This window comes from Prenolepis imparis, unplaced genomic scaffold (assembly GCF_030444845.1).
Source record: "Prenolepis imparis isolate NDT839.2.m4 unplaced genomic scaffold, iyPreImpa1.0 SCAF_14, whole genome shotgun sequence".
Lineage (NCBI taxonomy): Eukaryota > Metazoa > Arthropoda > Insecta > Hymenoptera > Formicidae > Prenolepis > Prenolepis imparis.
The window spans coordinates 5,030,761-5,050,367 of NW_028141172.1; the positions used below are offsets into that span (position 1 = coordinate 5,030,761).

Here is a 19,607-nt window from a genome sequence, read left to right on the forward strand (position 1 = left end):
TGTTATATTATATATAATATATAATATAATAATATAATATAATAAAATATAATATAATATAATATATAATATATAATATAATTATATAGTTTATTATATAATATATTATATAATATATATAATATAATATAATATACATTATATGTTATATTATTATTTATTATATATTATATTATATTTTTATTTCATATAATCTATATTTGAGCTGAGCATGCGCTAAGATTCCATCGGACGTCCCGATTGGCTATCGACTAGGGAATTTCTAGGGAATTTCTCAAGCTCGACAACTTCACTCGGCTCGCGCGGAGATCTCATTCACGATGAGCAGCTGTTAGCTGTCTGTTGTTATCGCGTCCGGGTTATCGCGGCGATAAGGATGCATATTTGCGATCGTACGTGAGATTGATCGTTCCAGGACGACGTCGACGAAGGCGACGAGGGCGAGGGTGCCGCGAGGGCACGCGCGGAACAGCTGATCGACGGGGAGACCCGGATCTTACGTCGCCGTCTTCGCAGTCTCGAGTCTTGACAGGAGAGCCCACCGTTGTCATGGCGGGTTTCGTGCTCCGGGTGAAGGCCAAATCGGGTCAGAAGATCGTCAACGGGCTCGCGCCCCACGACAAGGTGTCCCAGCTGAAGGCGAAGCTGGCCGAGCTCACCGGAGTTCCTGTCGCCGCCCTCCACGTCCTCGTCGGGTTTCCGCCGAAGCCCGTCGACCTGGACGCATCCGACGTCACCATCGAGCGCGTCGGCATCATCTCCGGGGACACCCTCATCGTCGAGGAGAAACAGGTTATTATACGATTTCATTTTCTCGGAGAAAGAGAGGGTAAACACGAGGTGTTATGTAATTCGTGGCCGCATTATATTAATTTTTCGCTGACCTACGAAGTTGAATTAATATTACTTTTGCAAATAAATATTATTCTTTCAAGTAAAATATATATAAAAAATTTAGCATCTTACCTGTTTTTTAAAAGTGGAAATACAAAGGTAGGAAGTTAAACTAATCGTAAGACTCGCAATCTGGGAATTATTTATTTTAATTATTTATTTGTAATTATTATTTATTTTAATCCTATTTTTATATAAGTTTTTATGTATAACAAATAAAATTAATTCTGTTGTACTGAGAGATTTCACATATTAATTATCTTTTATTAAATGTTGAAAATTGAAAGGAAAATTATCTCCTTTCTATTATCTAATCTCCTTTCTAACTATATAGTACTCTGCGTTGATACCACTGCTTCAATAGACCCAACAATTATGGCCGGTCACACATTGTCGACCAGGAGAGCTTCGTCGATGCTCCTGGTGTTCTTATGAGGAAGGTCGTGCCTGCGGATAACTCTTGTCTCTTCACCAGTGTGGGTTATGTTCTGAATGGTGAGAAAGCTAACAGATATTTTTAGAATATAGAGCGAGTCATCCAAAACAAAATATTTGAGTATCTTTTTCAATATGAAGTAAATATAATTTATATATAACTTGAAGAAGCAAAGTATTAAGTTATTAAGAACTGCATGAATTGAATATACAAATAGCTAAAAAAATAGTATAGGAAAAATTATACAAAAATAATTTCAAGACTGTGAGAGATTTATAAGAGAAAATATATATTTGTTAATCCATAAAACTATATATAAATTGTAATAACAGCTGTTCAATGTTTCTTCAGGGAAGGTCGACACCAGTTGCGCCAGTTTCATGAGGGAGATCATAGCAAACGCGGTGGCTGCAGACTCGGACGAATATTCGGATGCGTTTCTGGGAAGACCTAATGCTGAATATTGCAAGTGGATCCTTAAAGCCGATTCCTGGGGCGGCGCCATCGAATTATCGATCCTGTCCAAGTTTTACGGCTTAGAGATAGCGGTCATCGACAGCATTAACGCGATCATTAACAGATTCGGCGAAGATCAGCATTACGCCCAGCGGGTTTTCCTCATATTCGACGGCATCCATTACGATCCGCTCTACCTGGAGCCGCTCGACGTAATTATCTAATTGATAAATGAAAAATTTTATCAAAATCTAGAAGGATTGAACGATTTTTCCTTTCAATAATAATTTATTATTTTTATTTTAATATAATTATTATTAAAATTAATTAAATATTATTTTTATTTCAATATAATAATAATTTTTTAAATATTATGTAAAAAGATCTTTCAATCTTTATCTCTAAAGATTTTTCTTTAAATAATAATTTATTATTTTTATTTCAATATAATTATATTATTATTGAAATTGAAAATTCTTTTTATTTCTCAATATAATAATTTTTTTAAATATTATGTAAGAAGATCTTTCAATCTCTAGATGAACGATTTTTCTTTCAATATATTAATTTTTTTATTTCAATATAATTATTATTAAAATTAAATATTGTTTTCATTTTAATATAATTATTATTTTCTTTTTCTTCCTAAATATTATGTAGTAAGATCTTTAGAATTAATTCTAAATCGATAGTTTTGACAGAGTTTTTCTTTTTACCAGGGTGGCAGCATCCAAACGATCTTTCCTACCGAAGATGAGAGGATATTGCTGGAAGCCGCTCAGCTCGCGAGAGAGGCGAGATCGAGTCGTCAGTTCACGGATGTGCAAAAGTTCAGGCTGATGTGCATCGATTGCAAGATCACATTAAACGGACAAGCGGCAGCGCAGCAACATGCCAAGGACACTGGCCACACGAATTTTGGCGAAGTGACGGCGTAGCCTCGTATCGACAGCTCACACTATTTAACTCTTCGATGACTATCTATCCTTGACCCTAAACAGTATACAACAATCTTCTCTTCGATTCGGAGATATCCTCCGGATGTGTTCTGGGTTCATTCATTTATTCACCTTATGCATAATATTCACACTGCTGCAACACTATATACATATAATATAAGTACTTATTACTACAGATTTTTTGTACTGCAAAAATCGAATGTTTTGTGCATGTCTGGAGGGGGGGAGGAGGCAGGGGAGAGAGAAAAAGAGGAGCATGAGTGATATTATTTTTATAAATTATATTGAAATGTAAATTATGCAATTATATATAGGAAATAATTTCTATTAATTTCTAGTAAATATTATATATATTTTAGGTAATTGTATTTAAATTTCTTATTGATATATGTATATATATTATATATATATATATATACATACATACATATATATATATATATATATATATATATATATATATATATATATATATATCCAGAATTATATTTTAAGACTATTTATGTTCATAATATATTGTTTGGTCATAATCCAATTTTGTATAAATATCTGGGATATACTGTTTAGGATTAAAGAAATACCGTTTCATAGCTAGGCGCGATGACAGCATATTTTCTACATCGAGTAAAGCGCAATTTACGAAATAGCAACACTATCATTAGGGCAAAAATCTTTTACGGTGCACTCATCTCTATTGAGGATTGTTAATGCGCATAATATACAAGTTATTGATTTTGATTAAATATCGTTTTTTATTTTCAATTCTCTAATTCTCTTCCCAGATCGTTTGTACATAGAAAACATTGTTCTAAAGCTTAATGTCATGTAAATTTCTTCGATTTCTATGTATTTCTTGCACAAATCGTTCAACCAATGTAACTACATTTACATTTTGTATGCATGTGTGGATATTGAAATATCCGATTCTGTTCAAATTCGCTACAATACTTGTCTAGATTTTTATATTGATTTATTTATTTATTATTATTTACTATTTTTATTTATTATTATTTATCTATTATTTTTATTTATTATTATTTATCTATTATTTTTATTTATTATTATTTATCTATTATTTTATTATGTATTATTTATCTATTATTTTATTTATTATCTCTTGTCTATTATTTTTATTATTTATTTTTATTTTGATATTTTTTATTGATATTGATTTTTGTTGATTATTTTATTTTGACAATCAGTTAATTTTTTCATACATACGCGAATTTGTGAATAATTTCGCATTTGAATTTTCATCCAATAGGATAATCCTAATTCTAGTAACATTTTCCCTAGGGAAATAAATTCTCGCCATAGGCAGTTTCTTACTAGAGAGGGAGCGAACTTTCGGAGCGACACTAGCGCCGCCTGGCGCACGATGCGGGAAGCTTCCGGAATTCATCGGGCGACAATGGCGACATAAATAATCTCTAAAATCAGTACGTTAGCGACCGTGGAGGCAGTTGGTTGGTCAGCTGACGAGGAGCCATGTCTAACGCCGCATAAACACGCACACTCGGTCGTGTCGCGGAGAGACAGAGAGACACGTCACACGAGCGAGTGAAAGAACGCGATACGCACTCCCTCGGCGTGACGTTTCCTCGGGGGCCGATGTGGCCGCGGAACCGGGCGAGACGATAAAATGTTGTCGCTGCCGTTGGCCGCCGACCGAGACCGACATCCGCTGACAAACAGGTGAAGATGGAAGATGACGCTGACCTCAGGGAACAGTTGTTTCACAACACCGTGCGGGAGAATATAGTGAGTAAAGTACTACCACGTCTTTTCTCGAATACATATATATATATATATATATATATATATATATAAAATATGTCTATCTCGCTCTAGTTAATTTTTTCCGCGCTCGTAAAAGAGGAATAAAATTCGCGGAATTTTTCTGCGGTCGCGAAGAGACAAATATGTCCTTTGCGGACGCTTTTAGACTTGTATTCTCGGAGCGTTCCATTTTTTTTTCCACAGCGAATTATTCGAATTATATACAATTCGTTGTGCAGCGAGGATGAACGAAAAAATGTCCGGGGAAATGTCAAATATAAAGAGAGAGTAAAGGAGGGAATTTTTTTTTCTCGCGACTCGAACGAGTTGAGTTCGAGTTTTATTCTCGATAATTGCTGTAAATTGTCCAATTACGAAAACGAGCTTTATCACGCCTTTGCACGACGATAAACGAGCTCGTTTTAATTTAACGTTTATCGTTTCGGGAAGTCCGTTGTGTGTCGACGTGGATCTTTTGTTTATTTATTTATTCTTGACGACGTTCCTTCTGATTTAAGTCGAAGCGAGAGAGAGAGAGAGAGAGAGAGAGAGAGAGAGAGAGAGAGAGAGAGAATGTGCAAAATTTTTACGCGCTTGAATTTTTCAACAAATCTTTTCTCGTATGGATCGAATTGTCTCGATTTTATTTGAAAAACTGAGTAAGATGCAATATTTTGTTAAAATGAGAGAGATAAAATTTGTCTCTTTCTCTCTCTCTCTGTTTCCTTTGCCCCTGTGTATCTCTGCGAGATACGAGAGCAGAGAACGTTTTGTAAATAATAAGACTGCCAATCTTCGTCTTTAATTAAATTTTGCACTGATCTCGCGAGCAAACAATTTTCTAAATTGAGAATTACTTTGCAGAGCAATTTGGAAATTGTAAATGCCTACAAAATTTCTAAAATTTCTATTATCCAGATAATTATATATAATTATACTAATATATATAATTATATATAATATTATATATAATTATACTAATAGTAAAGTAACACATATATAGTAAATATAAATATATATTTATATATTACATATATATAATATACATTATATATCTAATATAGTGTATAATAATTGTTTATAATAATATATAATATAGTAATAATAATAATAATAATCCGTATATCTATAATATATAGATATGTAATATATATCTATATATTACCCCTATATTGTAGATATATATATAATATATATGTGTATTTATATAGATTATAGTATATATATATTATATATAATATATATATACTATAATATATACTATATTTACTATTATTAGTATATAATATGTATTTATAGTAAATATAGTATATAATAAATATAGTATAGTATATTATAGTATATAGTATAGTATATTATAGTATACAGTATAGTAAACATAGTATAGTATATAGTATAGTAAATATAGTATAATAAATATAGTATAGTATATAGTATAGTAAATACAGTATAATATATATACTATACTATATTATACTATACATATATATTATACTGTATTTACTATACTATATTTATTATATTATATTTATTATACTATATTTACTATACTATACTATATTTACTATAAATCTTATATATATTATATACTATATATATATATATACATATACATATATTTGCGGCGAAAAAATTATCTTCCGCAATGATTCGCCACGGATGAGATGATTTGGGACACTCTGCGAATTATCGAGCGAAATATCCGGCTTTAATTCCGCTGGACCTTGTTCGTTCCGGCTCGTATCGTGTGTTAGATAATGAAAACTAATCGGAAATCGCTCCGGGAGGAATTTCAAACATCACGGACGAACTTGGCTCGTGCAAGTGCGTTCACCCAAAGTGAATGTGCATTTCGCAGACGTGGCTCTCGTGAAACACGTGTAGGAACCTCGCTCGTTTTTTCCTTATCGCCGTCTTCGACGTCTTCGTTTTGGGAATTTCTCGCGACGAGGAACCGGTCGAGAGATAGAATATATGAGAAAAAAATGTCCTTTCTCTGAGGACCACAAGTTAGTTTTCCAAGTTGATTAACTTACCTAATGATCGGCGACGGAATTTCTAAAATTTCTATTATGTTATATTGATATAATTATATATAAAAAATTAAATATGAAATTATAAATTAAAAATATAAATTAAATATAAATATACTATAGTAAATATGATAATATAAATTTTTTTTTTAAAGATAATATAGATATATATCTCTTTAAGACCAGCCATTCGAATAACTTTTACAATTTTGGAGATTGGAATAAGAAATGTTTGAGGTAAAATATTATATGATATCAAAGGGGACATTGAAGATAAATATCTTCTTTCAGGTAGAATTACATATTTTTTTTAAGTAACTATATGTTTTCTTTATACCTTGCTTTCTCTTATTATTTTGTGTATAAAAGTAATGATAAAAGTAAAGAAAATTACATGTAAAATTACATCAAATTAAAATACAAAATATCTCGTAAAATATTAACTTTTTGGCCATTTTACTCTCATAATTATTCAAATGGCCGGTCTTAAGTAACTCACTCTGTATAGTAAATATATAGTTAATTTAGAGATATAAGTAATGATTATAGATAATTATATCGTTGGAAATTTCGATGTTCACATCCTGTAACATAATCGATGATTGAGTTGATCGGGGTTTGATTAAAGTGACCTTAAAGCTATCGGAAACCACACCTTTAGCGAACTTCCGCTCTCGATTTAAATGGAAGAAACGATAGAAACGTGATATCATCGAAAAAGAAGACGAATAAAATTGTTGCGATTTTGACAGTTATCTTTTTTTTTTAATAATGAGATACTACGATCAAATGTGCAAAAAAAAACTATGATCGAAATTATAAACAGGCAGATTTAATACCGACTAATATACTTTTTCTTACCTCGTTTTTCGCGAAACTCTTTGGAAAGTATAACGTGAAAGCTTTGTCCCGCTTTATTTTTCACGCCTCGATCTGTGAGCTAAATAATTTAATCGTAACTTAATTGTTTGTTTTCGTATTTAACTATACTTTTCGAGCAAAGAGTAATTAATTTTGAAGCGAGAAAAAGAGAAGAAGATAACCGGAAGAATTTATTATTAATACACACAACAGAAAAGACTTGACTAAAATAAAATTAAGTGTTTATTGCGAGAGAACCGCAATCTCTGACAGAAAGTCTTGGTAAAATACGAGTTAGGTATTGAAATGAAGAGAGAAGAGGAAGAAAATGCAGGCACAAAAGACCCGTTTGATCAGTTAGTGCGAATAGAGAAAAATTCTCTCGGAATCGCGAAACGTAACGCTCGACAGACTTTTCAATCGGGGTCAATGATCAAAAATGACACGAGCGATAACGGTAATAAACTATAAATGTGTCTTCTCTTTTATCTTTTCTACTACTTGGGGCGCAATATCCTTGATTCGCGAATTAAAAAATACACATTTTTTCCTAATATAATACATATATATAGGTATATGTGTGTATATAAAGTTTTTTTTTTATTCATTATTTTAAGTTTTTTAATTGTTTTTCGTATTATAATTTTTAATTATTTTTTTATCTGTGAGAAATCATGCATGAAAAAATCAGCAGAAAGTAATTTAAACGATAATTATTTCGATCTGCTTTTTGATAATTTCAAAAGATCCATTTTTAACATACCGCAATTAAATATAATAGATTGATGAATCTTTTTTTAGAGATTGAGAGGAATAAATTATCCTACATTATCCTTTTTTATTTTTATTTCTAATTTATCATGAAATTTAAATATATTTAAATATATTTAAATATATTTAAATAGACATATGTATATATATATTATAAAAAATATTAAATTTATATACAGAATATCCGGAAATACGCGAATAAAAATACTATATAAGGAGAAAGATCCCTAAAAATTAAATAATAAAAATATTTGCGTAATAAAAATATTTTTTATTCCAATTTTTGAGATATAAGGGACGCTTATTTAGTCGTAAATCGCACGTGTGCACTAGTTTAATGACGCATGCATGATCAATAAACAGACGACTGTATAAGTATATTCTGTGATCGACCAGTTTTAAATCATTATAACATATCTCAAAAACTACTGCTTGGAATAAAATAAATCATAAATAATTTTTTTACTTAATTTTTGAAAGCTTTCCTCCTATAATATTTTAATTCGCGAATTTTGAGACACTCTGTGTATATATAAATTTAATATTTTTTTATCACATTTAAATTTTATGATAATTATTTCCATCTGTTTCTCGATAATATTTCAAAAGATCAATTTTTAACTTGTCTCAATTAAATAATAGCCTTTATGCGATTTTTTTTTAATTAGAAATTTCTATTAATTTGATACATATTGAAATTGAGAAATAAATTATCATACACATTCCCTTTTAAATTTAATTTCTAATTTATCATAAAATTTCAGTATGATGAAAGAAAATTATTAAACTTATATATAATATAATAATATACATATATATTATAGTCCCGAAATTTGCGAATTAAAATATTATAGCAGGAAAGCTCTATAAAATTGCGATAAGAGCTCTATAAAAACTCGATAAAAATCATATATATACATATATATATTTATATATGTATACATTGTTTATTGTAAATTAAAAATAAACTTATATAGGCTTCTTTGTAGGTGCATTGTTCTCGCGAAAGCTCGCATCCCGCTTTCATCCATCCTATTCTCAGCTCTCAGAGAAGCTTCTGCCAAACGCGACGCCGAAAATGTCACGCACTCGTGTTCTATTTGTTCCATTTGTAATTATACGCGCTCCGTTATTACATCCGTCCCCGGGCGGATTGATACGTCAATTACAACGTATACATTGTATTAATATAGCCGACAACGCGATGACAAAACGCGATAAACACGCGCTCGCGATAGGGGAAACGAATGTATGTACTATACGAACGGATTAGTCGATGAATAAATAAAGGAGCTAATTGAGCGAGGATACATGGATGGAGAGGGGAGGCTATAAGCGAATTAATAAATTAAAACGCTCAACACCAAGTTGATAGATCGTAGACAATGGTCATTGTTGAACAATTCGATCCGCGTGGTTGCGTGGGAATCTTTTATCGCTCGTGCCCAAGTATGACCTCGTGAAAAAACTTCGTAGATTCTTTATTTTATCGATTAAAGAATTAATATGCTAATTAATGTACTATATATATAAAAGCATCAATTTTCTAATTCTAATAATTAATAAGAATTAATATAATATATATATATATATATATAATTTAATATATATTTAATATAATATATTAATATAATATTAATATATAATATATTAATAAAAAATTATGAAAAAAATATATATAGTATATACATTTTTTTATAATATATATAATATATATTATTATATAATAATTTTTTATTAATATATATATATATATATATTATATATATACATATATATATATATTAATTGAGATGTGTAATAATAATATAATTATATGAGTATATAATTTTCCAATATATAATAATATTAATTATTATTATTATATATTAATATAATAATTGATATTATATTATTATATTATTATATTGATATATAAAAAATTACATTACATTTTTCGATGCAGAAATATGGCGATATATACACACTCCAGAACAGCAAAAAATATTTTTTATAAAAAATCTAACAACGTTCAAAAATTAATATAATTTTCAAATAATAATAATAAAGTTTTTTTTCAATGTTTTGCAAAAAAAAATAGATGAATCAATAAAGATGAAAATATTCAATTAAATCGAAAACACTGACGTTTCTTCTCGGGAAAAAAAAACACTTGACAATTGAGAAATCAGTATTTATTTGTTCCACTTATTAATGTTATTAATTGTTGCGCTGATTAATCATGTCACGGATTTTACTGAACGATATTTAAGGAAATATAATGACGAGGGGAAAAAAAGACACAGAGAAAGAAATCAATTCAATTTGCATATGTAAGGCTTTGTTTACCGACACACTTTTGTATTTTTTTCTGCGTTGTAAGCATTCCTCTAATCGGCGTTAATAGTATTCAGTATTATTTACGTAACATCTTTGCAATGGTGTCTCTCTCTCAAGAATTTTATCAAGCGCCAAGTATCAATAGCGAATCAAGGATAAAAATTTTTCCGCTTCAATTTATCTTTTCACGCCGTGAAATAATTATCATTGCAAACACTCGATTACAAAAGACGCGCATCTGTATAATTTATAATCAAATGTACCTTATTGAATTGCACTTAAATAAATTATTAAAATATCAATTATGTATATGCATATATAGTATTTTGATGATTTATTTAAATATCATAATTAAAAATATTTTCATTATCAAGATATTTAAATTAATTAATTCATAAATTATGACATTACCATTTAAATAATTTATTAAAATATCAATAATATATATATATATTTTTTTAAATAATAGATATTTTTATAACATGTATTTAAAAAATATATTTTTTATTTATGTATTTATCTATAATATGATATATTTTTAAAAAATATATATATTAATATTTTAGTAAATTATTTAAATATATATAAATATGAAATATATATATTTTTTAATGTTATATATTTTAATATAATAAAATATAAAATATAATGAAATATAAAATATATGTAAATTACATATTTATGAAAAAATTTATAATTGCGTTTTTATGCGGGTGTGATTGATATTAAAATTGTCAGTGTATATATGTAACAATTAATTTCAATAAAGTTTTATGCAATTTTAATATTACATAATATATAATAATAGAAATATTGAAATATTGTGAATTTTGCAGATATTTTTGCTTCTTTTTCTGCTGCTTTACATCTCGAGTTACGCGCTGATTGCGCGCTTCAGACGCCGGGATCGCGAGGATTATCTGTCGGTGGACGAGGATGAAGCCACCGTGTACAGGATCAGCCTCTGGCTTTGCACGGTCGCCCTGGCGGTCTCCGTCGGCGCGACCCTCCTACTTCCGGTGTCTATCGCCAGCAACGAGGTACTCATTCTCTACCCGAACAGCTACTACGTTAAGTGGCTTAACAGCTCTCTCATTCAAGGTGAGATAATCCGCAAGAGCTTTACTGAAGAACAAAGTGATGGAGTAATTTATTACATAATTTACATAAATCCAGATCATAGATAACGTTCAAGATAACGTACAATCAATTATGTAATTAAGAAATGGATATACAATGTATAAGTGTCTTAATAATGATATGAAAGGAACAAAGAGAGAACTCTAAAATAGATATCTTTGATTCTTTGTTTGTATTTTTTGGGTTGTAAACAAATTTTGTGTTGTAACAAGATACATATTCATCATGTCGACAGGTCTATGGAACCACGTGTTTTTGTTCTCAAACCTATCGCTCTTCGTGTTTCTGCCTTTCGCCTACCTCTTTACGGAGTCGGAGGGTTTCGAAGGCCATAAGAAGGTGGGATAGAATCTTGAAGAATTTATAACGAGTCTATGTCTTTTTTAAAAATAATTTCTTCTGATTATAGGGCGTGATGGCAAGAGTGTACGAGACAGTGACGGTCCTCGGTCTTCTGGGCACTCTTGTACTAGGAATGACTTACGTCCTGTCGTCCCTGTTGGATTATCAAAACTCGAGTTTACACACGTTGCTCAGTAAGTATACATACACAATTAATGCGAGGATCCTAAAAAGAAATAACATGTTGACTTAATAGAATCCTATCTTTATAGATTTATGGAGTTATCTACCTTTCCTGTACTCCTGCGTCTCGTTCGTCGGCGTGGTGATGTTATTGTGTAAGTATATCGCAAGTTTTCGAACAACGTTACTGCAGGGAAAGATCCACCTTTATTTATTCTGTAAATATTATATATTAATATTTTTGTGACAATTTGGATTAATCGCGCTCTATTCTTAGTATGCACTCCCGTGGGATTTGTACGACTGTTCGGTGTGGTGGGGTCGTTTCTCGTAAAACCCCAGTTTCTGAAGAACCTGGACGAGGAATTCTCTGCGTACAGATTAGAAGAGGACTGTATTTGCAGAAGGTGAGCGCCTTCCTTCATAGATTTGCGCGTTATAATTTTAATAGTAGCGTGTATAACAGAGCGTCTGTTCAGATTGCAGCACGCGAAAGCGACGGGGAAGTCGTACGTATCACCGGTGCCCATGTCGTCGTCGACAAGTTGCAGTTCGTCGCTGCAGGAGGAGGACGAGCCGCTACTGAGCATGAGTCCGGATTTGCTGTGCCTGAGGAACGGTGCTTTGCAGAAAGGTCTTTCTCAACGGCTGGACGACATCCGGAGTCGAAGACAACTGCTGGATCAACAGCGGAGGACCTGGTGGGTTCGGCGGACGTTGCTTTATCCGGTGGCGATGCTGGCGCTTCTCGTCTTATCCACTGCCACGGCTTTACTGGCGGTGCAAAATACATTGGAATTGCTGATAGGAATCAAAGCGCTGCCGTTGAGCACAAGGGTTCGTACGCACAGTTTTTTTTTGTCCCTACGAATCTGTCAATTTTGAGTCTGACCGCAAATTCCAAGAAAATCGAGAATTTTTTAGTAAAAAATCATACAAAATTCAAATAAGCAATCAATTTCCATTTATTTTCGTTGTAATTTCGAAGATTAAATTTAATTTAAGTCTAATCAATTGAATTGTTTTTATTTCAAATAGCAATTTACGCTTGGCATCAGCTCCCTGTCGAAGCTCGGACCCATCGGCGCGACAATTGAGGTGGCGGTGATTCTTTACCTGGCCGTGACCAGCGCGATCGGCCTATACGCTCTACCGGGCGTAAGAAGAGTTCAACCCAGACTCCGTTCCACGCCGCTCACCCACCTCATCGCGAACTGCGCCCTTCTGCTGGTGCTCAGTTCGGCCTTACCGCTGTTGTCGCGGATTCTAGGTAACGTGCGAGCTTCCATTACATATCCTAAGAGAACCTCTCAATTTCAACCTTCTACGTAGAGCTCGTTTCTTCTACTCGTTTGTACTTTTCCCCAGGAATGACAAACTTCGATCTGCTGGGTGACTTCGGACGCATCGAGTGGCTGGGTAATTTCAAACTTGTGCTCCTGTACAACCTGATCTTCGCCACGGCAGCGATCGGGTGCTTGGCCACCAAGTTCACCGCAACCGTGCGCAAAGAGATCTATACTCGTCTGAGGAGCAGCTTGCTAGGTATCTTCAGGAGCAGCGTCAGCGCCGACGCGAAGAAAAACTCACCATCGTCAGGGATGTTTTCTACAAAGGAAGATTAGACTGATTTATTATATTATTATATAATTAATAAGCCACAGAGAGGAAAGAGAGAGTGTGTGTGTGAGAGAGGAAGGAAAAATGGAGAAAGTACATCAGGATCTTGCGAAAGTTCTCCTGACTTTTAAGTTCTTGAAGATTATAGAAAGCTCGTTTGAGCTTTCAAATCACGAGAGAGAGACTCTTACTTCTCAAATTTGGAGAACTTTGATTATACTAAAATCCTTCGCTCTTGAATTCTCCTTCGACTGTTAGAGACTTCTTAGATACTTGCTAGAATCTTGATTACATCGAGGTTTTCTATATTTCTCGTATTTCGAGAAAGAGAGAGAGAGAGAGAGAGAGAGAGAGAGAGAGAGATTCCGAAACTTTTTTTTTTTTAAATTCTTAAAAACTGTTTTAATATCGTTCATAATTAGTGTCTGATTGTGAGATTAGCTTTGTCGAGAAATCTGTGGGATTGCGTTGTATTGAAATCATCGGCGAATCGTTCACCGATGATTTCAATACAATTTCTTTTATTTTTTTTATTTTAATCCCCAGATACTCTCGCGTTATCGAAAAACGATGCACCAAAGAGAGCCAACGCAACTTTCGCGAGAGCCTAAAGAGTTTGTCGCTTAGAGCCGAGATTAAGCGAACGTTCTCGGTTTTGCCTAGTGTGATAATTTGTAACTAAAAAAATGCGAGGCCAGTTAAGGACGTAGCCTGATAAGGACAATGGAAGGCGATTATATCCATATAATAGCACTAAATATTTATTTATTACATTAAGTTTAAGAATATATTTGTCTGAATCTCTCCCTCCGTAATAACAGAGGATTCGGCATTCAGCATGTCTGCGTGTGTATATACGTAATCGAATGAAATTAGTTCACGATAGATAAGGATTGCGAGAAGAATATACACGATCTAAGATATCCGTGCATATATGTGTCTGTATATGTATGCGTATTTATGTGTGTATGTGTGTGTATGCATGGAATGTTCAATGATATTTATATACCGACAAGAATCTGTCCTGTACAGGAAGAATCTTTATTGATGAACGTTTATTTTTGCCTTTAAACGTCCTCATTTTATAATCACCGGTATCGTCGTAGATAAAAGAAAATAAATTTTCTATTTAAATAATAATAAATATATATATTTTAATGACTACTCTTTAAAGATAAAAACCTAAGAAATTATTAGGTAAATTGAGATATAAAAGCTTTGAATTATTTAAAGATATTTTACCTGGGAGAGGAGTATGAAGTGTTCTCAGACTGAAAATAATAAATTGCGATAAAAAAACTTGAGAGAGTTTTTCAGACCAGAACCTACTATCATACCTAGTCAGTATCATCACAAAATCAACTATACGACTTTTGATATTTATAATTAAAACTGGATCATACAATGGTTTTTATATCTAAAAACAAACCTCTTATCTTGCGCTAGATATCATTTTTTTAAATATTACTTTCTTTATTTTATATACATATGAACATTATGACGACTAAATATATAAAATACGCAAAATATCCTATTCACAGATCGGAAAATCAGTAGTGCACGCACCGTCCTCTGTTATTTTCTTCAGTCCATACTTGGTCAACTTGCTGATGATGATATTCGCTGCGATACCATGTCGTACGATCGTATAATTACCGGGTCTGGACAGATCCACCACGGTGGAGCCGACTCGACGGCGATCCAGTTGCTTCCTCGAGTTCGGCTGCCCGTGGAAGACGCCGTCGAGCTCGGGCCAGAGCGCGCGAAACTCGTCCGGGTGCAGACTGCTCGGTTCGCTGCTTATGTTAGCGCTGGTAAGCGCGAGCGGACCTACAATCTGCGCGACGCTGCGTATGAACTTGCTGTCGGGGACGCGAATCCCCACGGTGTCGAGGCCGGGGTTGAAGGTCTGTGGAAGGGCGGACGTGCGTCGCAGGCATATCGTGTAGGGCCCAGGAAGCAGACTCTCCAGCAAGAGGGGCGGCACGTCGTCCAAGACACCCCACGTGCCTACCTCCTTGACGTTGCTCAGACAGATGGCCAGCGGTTTGGCTCCATCCCGCCGTTTGATCTCGTACAATCGCTGAACGGCGTGCGGATCGGTCACCAGGCCGGCTAGACCATATATCGTGTCTGTCGGTACCGCTATCACCTTCCCCTTATTCAGCAGATGCGCTGCCATCGCGATGCTACGGTCGCCACCGCAGAACCAGTGCTTCTCCTGGGATCCTATCAGCTTCAACTCGTTCTTGGCGTTGTTCATGTTCACCTTCGTGGGACCCATTGAGCTGGGACTCATGATACCTCGAATGCCTTGGACTGCTCGCCTCTGTGGAGAGAAAAGAAAATTATTAAAGATATACGAAGAGCTTAGGTGAAGAAGGAAGCGAAGTTATTTAAAAATATAGAAAGAGAGAGGAGATTGACACTTGCATTTTTTCTCTTTGTTTGAAGAGCTAAACATTAATTGTTATTAGCGATGGGATTAAGTATCTTACAAGTAGGTTCGAATTTGTTTGATTTCGAACTCTCTATAAGTACATTGAAGAACATTCAAAGCATGTTTGAATCTTTTAATGAATTTTTTAATTAAATTTTTTTTACTGTACTACTTGCAAAGATTTGATTCTTTACAACAGAAGGTACTATTTTGAATCTTGTAGGGATTCAATCTAAAAAATTCGAATATAACTGTTCTAGATTCGATTACTTGGCAAATATATATACAATATATAAAATATTATTTCTTATGTATATTATTCGAATCTTAGAAATAAAACTTGATTATTGGCTTCGCCTAGGGTTTTCAAGCACATATTGAACTCCCATCCCTAATTGTTATTGCGCTCTTCAAATTCCTTATTAGAAGGTTAAAACAAATTAAGGATCTAAAATCAATCAATCACAATCACAATTAATATATATACAATATATAAAATATTATTTCTTATGAATATTATTCAAATCTTAGAATAAAAAGTTGATTATTAGCTTCGCTTAGGGTTTTCAAACATATATTCAACTTGCTCCCATCCCTAATTGTTATTGCGCTCTTCAAATTTCTTATATAGAAGGTTAACAAAAATTAAGGATATCAAATCAATTAATATATACATTACAATATATAAAATATATAAAATACTATTTCTTATGAATATTATTCAAATCTTAGAAAATAAAACTTGATTATCGACTTCGCCTAGGGTTTTTAAGCATATATTGAACTCGATCCCATCCCTAATTGTTATTGCGCTCTTCAAATTCCTTATATAGAAGGTTAAAAAAAAAATTAAAGATATAAAATCAATTAATATATACATTACAATATATAAAATATGATTTCTTATGAATATTATTCGAATCTTAGAAAATGAAACTTGATTATTGATTTCGCCTGGAGTTTTCAGGCACATATTGAACTCGCTCCCATCCCTAATTATTATTGCGCTCTTCAAATTCCTTATATAGAAGGTTAAAAAAAAAATTAAAGATATGAAATCAATTAATATATACATTACAATATATAAAATATGATTTCTTATGAATATTATTCGAATCTTAGAAAATGAAACTTGATTATTGACTTCGCCTAGGGTTTTCAAGCATATATTGAACTCGATCCCATCCCTAATTGTTATTGCGCTCTTCAAATTCCTTATATAGAAGGTTAAAAAAAAATTAAAGATATGAAATCAATTAATATATACATTACAATATATAAAATATGATTTCTTATGAATATTATTCGAATCTTAGAAAATGAAACTTGATTATTGACTTCGCCTGGGGTTTTCAACCACATATTGAACTCGCTCCCATCCCTAATTGTTATTGCGCTCTTCAAATTCCTTATATAGAAGATTAAAAAAGATTAAGAATCTAAAATCAATTAATAACAAATCAAAGAAACAAATCAATAAATCCTTAATCTAAAGATAAGATCCGGGATCTCTTTCAATCTTCATTTTAACTTCTATTCCTTCCTAAAAATTGCGGAGAGGGAAATTTCTCCTGCAATTACTATACGCACCCGCGGATTTAGGTGTTGACTCGCCAAGTGTGGCCGCACGAGTGATCGCAGCATCTGTAGAAGAGGGTCATACCCTCGTCAGCTGATCGTGTCTGCAGTTGCCGGAAGTAGGCGCGCGGATGCGAACACTTGGGGCAACGCTCGTCCGTCGAGTCCACGCCGAACCACGCGGTCTCCTTATTGATGACGACCGTCTCCGCCAGCTTCTCGTTGAAGTGCGTGCGCGTGCAAACCGCTTTTCTGATCCTGTAGATGAAGGGACACGTGCGACACGCGAACCGATTCCCAGTCGCGTCCTCCTGGAACCGGAGAAGATTGGCGCAGTAAGGGCAGAAGAGGTACACCATATTACTGAACGAGACGTGTCCTCCTCTTCGCCTCGATGTTTCTGGAAACGAGGATGTTTTATGTGTACCACGTGTGTTTCGCGTCACTCTGGAATTTCTTACTTTGAATTTCTGTTCCCCTGCGAAAACGATCGTTTTCCAAGTTCAGAAAGTTCGACGTGCAAGAATCTTGAATTATTATAATATAAGCATCGATAATATAATTATAAATTATATTAAATTTATTGGATTGATAATAAAAAACGTAAAAAATACTCACGAGCTTCGAGAGAGTATTTAAAACACGTGTTTGTCAAGATAATCATATGATCGGCTCAAATCTGCGCATGCGTACAGAATAGTGAGAACCAATATGGCCGCTTCGGTGAAGAAAAATACTAGATAATGATCCAAGTTGATTGGTTTCTACTTTCAGATCCAGCAATTTTAAAAATTAGCGCCATTAGAATATGTTTATTTAATTATTTAGAATGTGACTAATCACGTTCGATTGTTATTTAGCGATTTTCGATTTTTTCACTCGAGTTTTTATTCTATATTGTACAGTAAATACGAATAGTGAAAAAAAAGAGGAAAGAATTAATATGAGCTAATTTGAAATGAAATTAGTTGTATTTTTTGAGATAAACAAATTTTACAATAAAGAAAATGTATATAACAACAGAAGAATTAGGCAGTATATATTTAATCATATTATATAATTTTATTTTAAAACATATATAAATAATTTCTTAGAAAATACAACAAAAAAATATACAAAAATATATATATATATATATATATATTATATTGTTGACATTAAAATTATTAATACACATTTATAAATCTCATTATTATATTGTCATATTAATTTACAATAGAATTTTAAAAATGAATATATATATAATATTAAAAATACATTAATAATAAAATTATATAATTATTATTAAAAATTAAAATAGTAATGTTAATTAAATATAAAATATAGTAATGCTAATAAATATTATTTATATTTTCTTTACGAATAAACTGTACTGCGAGAGAGAAATTTGAAAAACAAGGGCGTAAGGCCGGGTCTACAATAGATGTAGTAAGCCCTAAGGCCTAGTCTACAATAGAGTCGTAAGGTCGTAAACGTAAGAAATTGACCAATCACAGTTGAATTCGAGGAGAATAATCGACTGTGATTGGTCAATTTCTTACGTTTACGACCTTACGACTCTATTGTAGACTAGGCTTAACGCTGGGTCCACAATAGGTGATTTAAGCCCTAAGTCTTAAGAAATTGACCAATCACAGTCGAGTTTTCTCCTCATACTTGACTCACGTGACGTCTTTTGACGCTAAAAATGAGCGTCGAGCGTCAGCATGAAAAGGCACCTTCAATATAAGATCGGACTATGAATACCGGCCATAATTTTACCGCAAAAATAAATATATATTCGTAGATGGTGCTGC

The 19,607-nt window shown here is 32.7% G+C and overlaps 4 protein-coding genes across 6 annotated transcripts; 2 read left to right on the forward strand and 2 right to left on the reverse strand.

Moving 5' to 3' along the window:
- Positions 1 to 307: 307 nt before the first annotated feature.
- On the forward strand, positions 308 to 3,488 carry Yod1 (Yod1 deubiquitinase). Its single transcript, XM_083054328.1, has 4 exons — positions 308 to 842; positions 1,259 to 1,389; positions 1,682 to 1,998; positions 2,506 to 3,488. Exons 1-4 carry the CDS (start codon positions 550 to 552, stop codon positions 2,722 to 2,724), a joined length of 960 nt encoding a protein of 319 aa, XP_082910454.1. The 5' UTR covers positions 308 to 549; the 3' UTR covers positions 2,725 to 3,488.
- Positions 3,489 to 4,388: 900 nt separating this feature from the next.
- Positions 4,389 to 14,323, forward strand: Lili (LMBR1-like protein lilipod). Its single transcript, XM_083053685.1, has 9 exons — positions 4,389 to 4,506; positions 11,345 to 11,609; positions 11,884 to 11,987; positions 12,058 to 12,184; positions 12,263 to 12,328; positions 12,451 to 12,580; positions 12,653 to 13,010; positions 13,212 to 13,443; positions 13,542 to 14,323. The coding sequence occupies exons 1-9, from the start codon at positions 4,447 to 4,449 to the stop codon at positions 13,796 to 13,798; spliced, it is 1,599 nt and encodes a 532-aa protein (XP_082909811.1). The 5' UTR covers positions 4,389 to 4,446; the 3' UTR covers positions 13,799 to 14,323.
- Positions 14,309 to 17,965, reverse strand: Tcs1 (Threonyl-carbamoyl synthesis 1). The gene is made up of 2 exons (XM_083053686.1): positions 17,824 to 17,965; positions 14,309 to 16,122 (listed from the first exon to the last, which is right to left on the reverse strand). Exons 1-2 carry the CDS (start codon positions 17,875 to 17,877, stop codon positions 15,325 to 15,327), a joined length of 852 nt encoding a protein of 283 aa, XP_082909812.1. The 5' UTR covers positions 17,878 to 17,965; the 3' UTR covers positions 14,309 to 15,324.
- Positions 17,832 to 18,518, reverse strand: Polr3k (RNA polymerase III subunit K). 3 transcript variants are annotated; one of them, XM_083053689.1, is made up of 3 exons: positions 18,430 to 18,494; positions 18,273 to 18,338; positions 17,832 to 18,211 (listed from the first exon to the last, which is right to left on the reverse strand). In XM_083053689.1, the coding sequence occupies exons 1-3, from the start codon at positions 18,473 to 18,475 to the stop codon at positions 17,832 to 17,834; spliced, it is 492 nt and encodes a 163-aa protein (XP_082909815.1). In that variant the 5' UTR covers positions 18,476 to 18,494. The 3 variants fall into 3 exon arrangements, with proteins under 3 accessions (XP_082909815.1, XP_082909814.1, XP_082909816.1); XM_083053688.1 differs by having other exon boundaries at positions 17,832 to 18,289; positions 18,430 to 18,518; XM_083053690.1 differs by lacking the exon at positions 18,273 to 18,338 and having other exon boundaries at positions 18,430 to 18,510.
- Between the last annotated feature and the right edge of the window lie 1,089 nt (positions 18,519 to 19,607).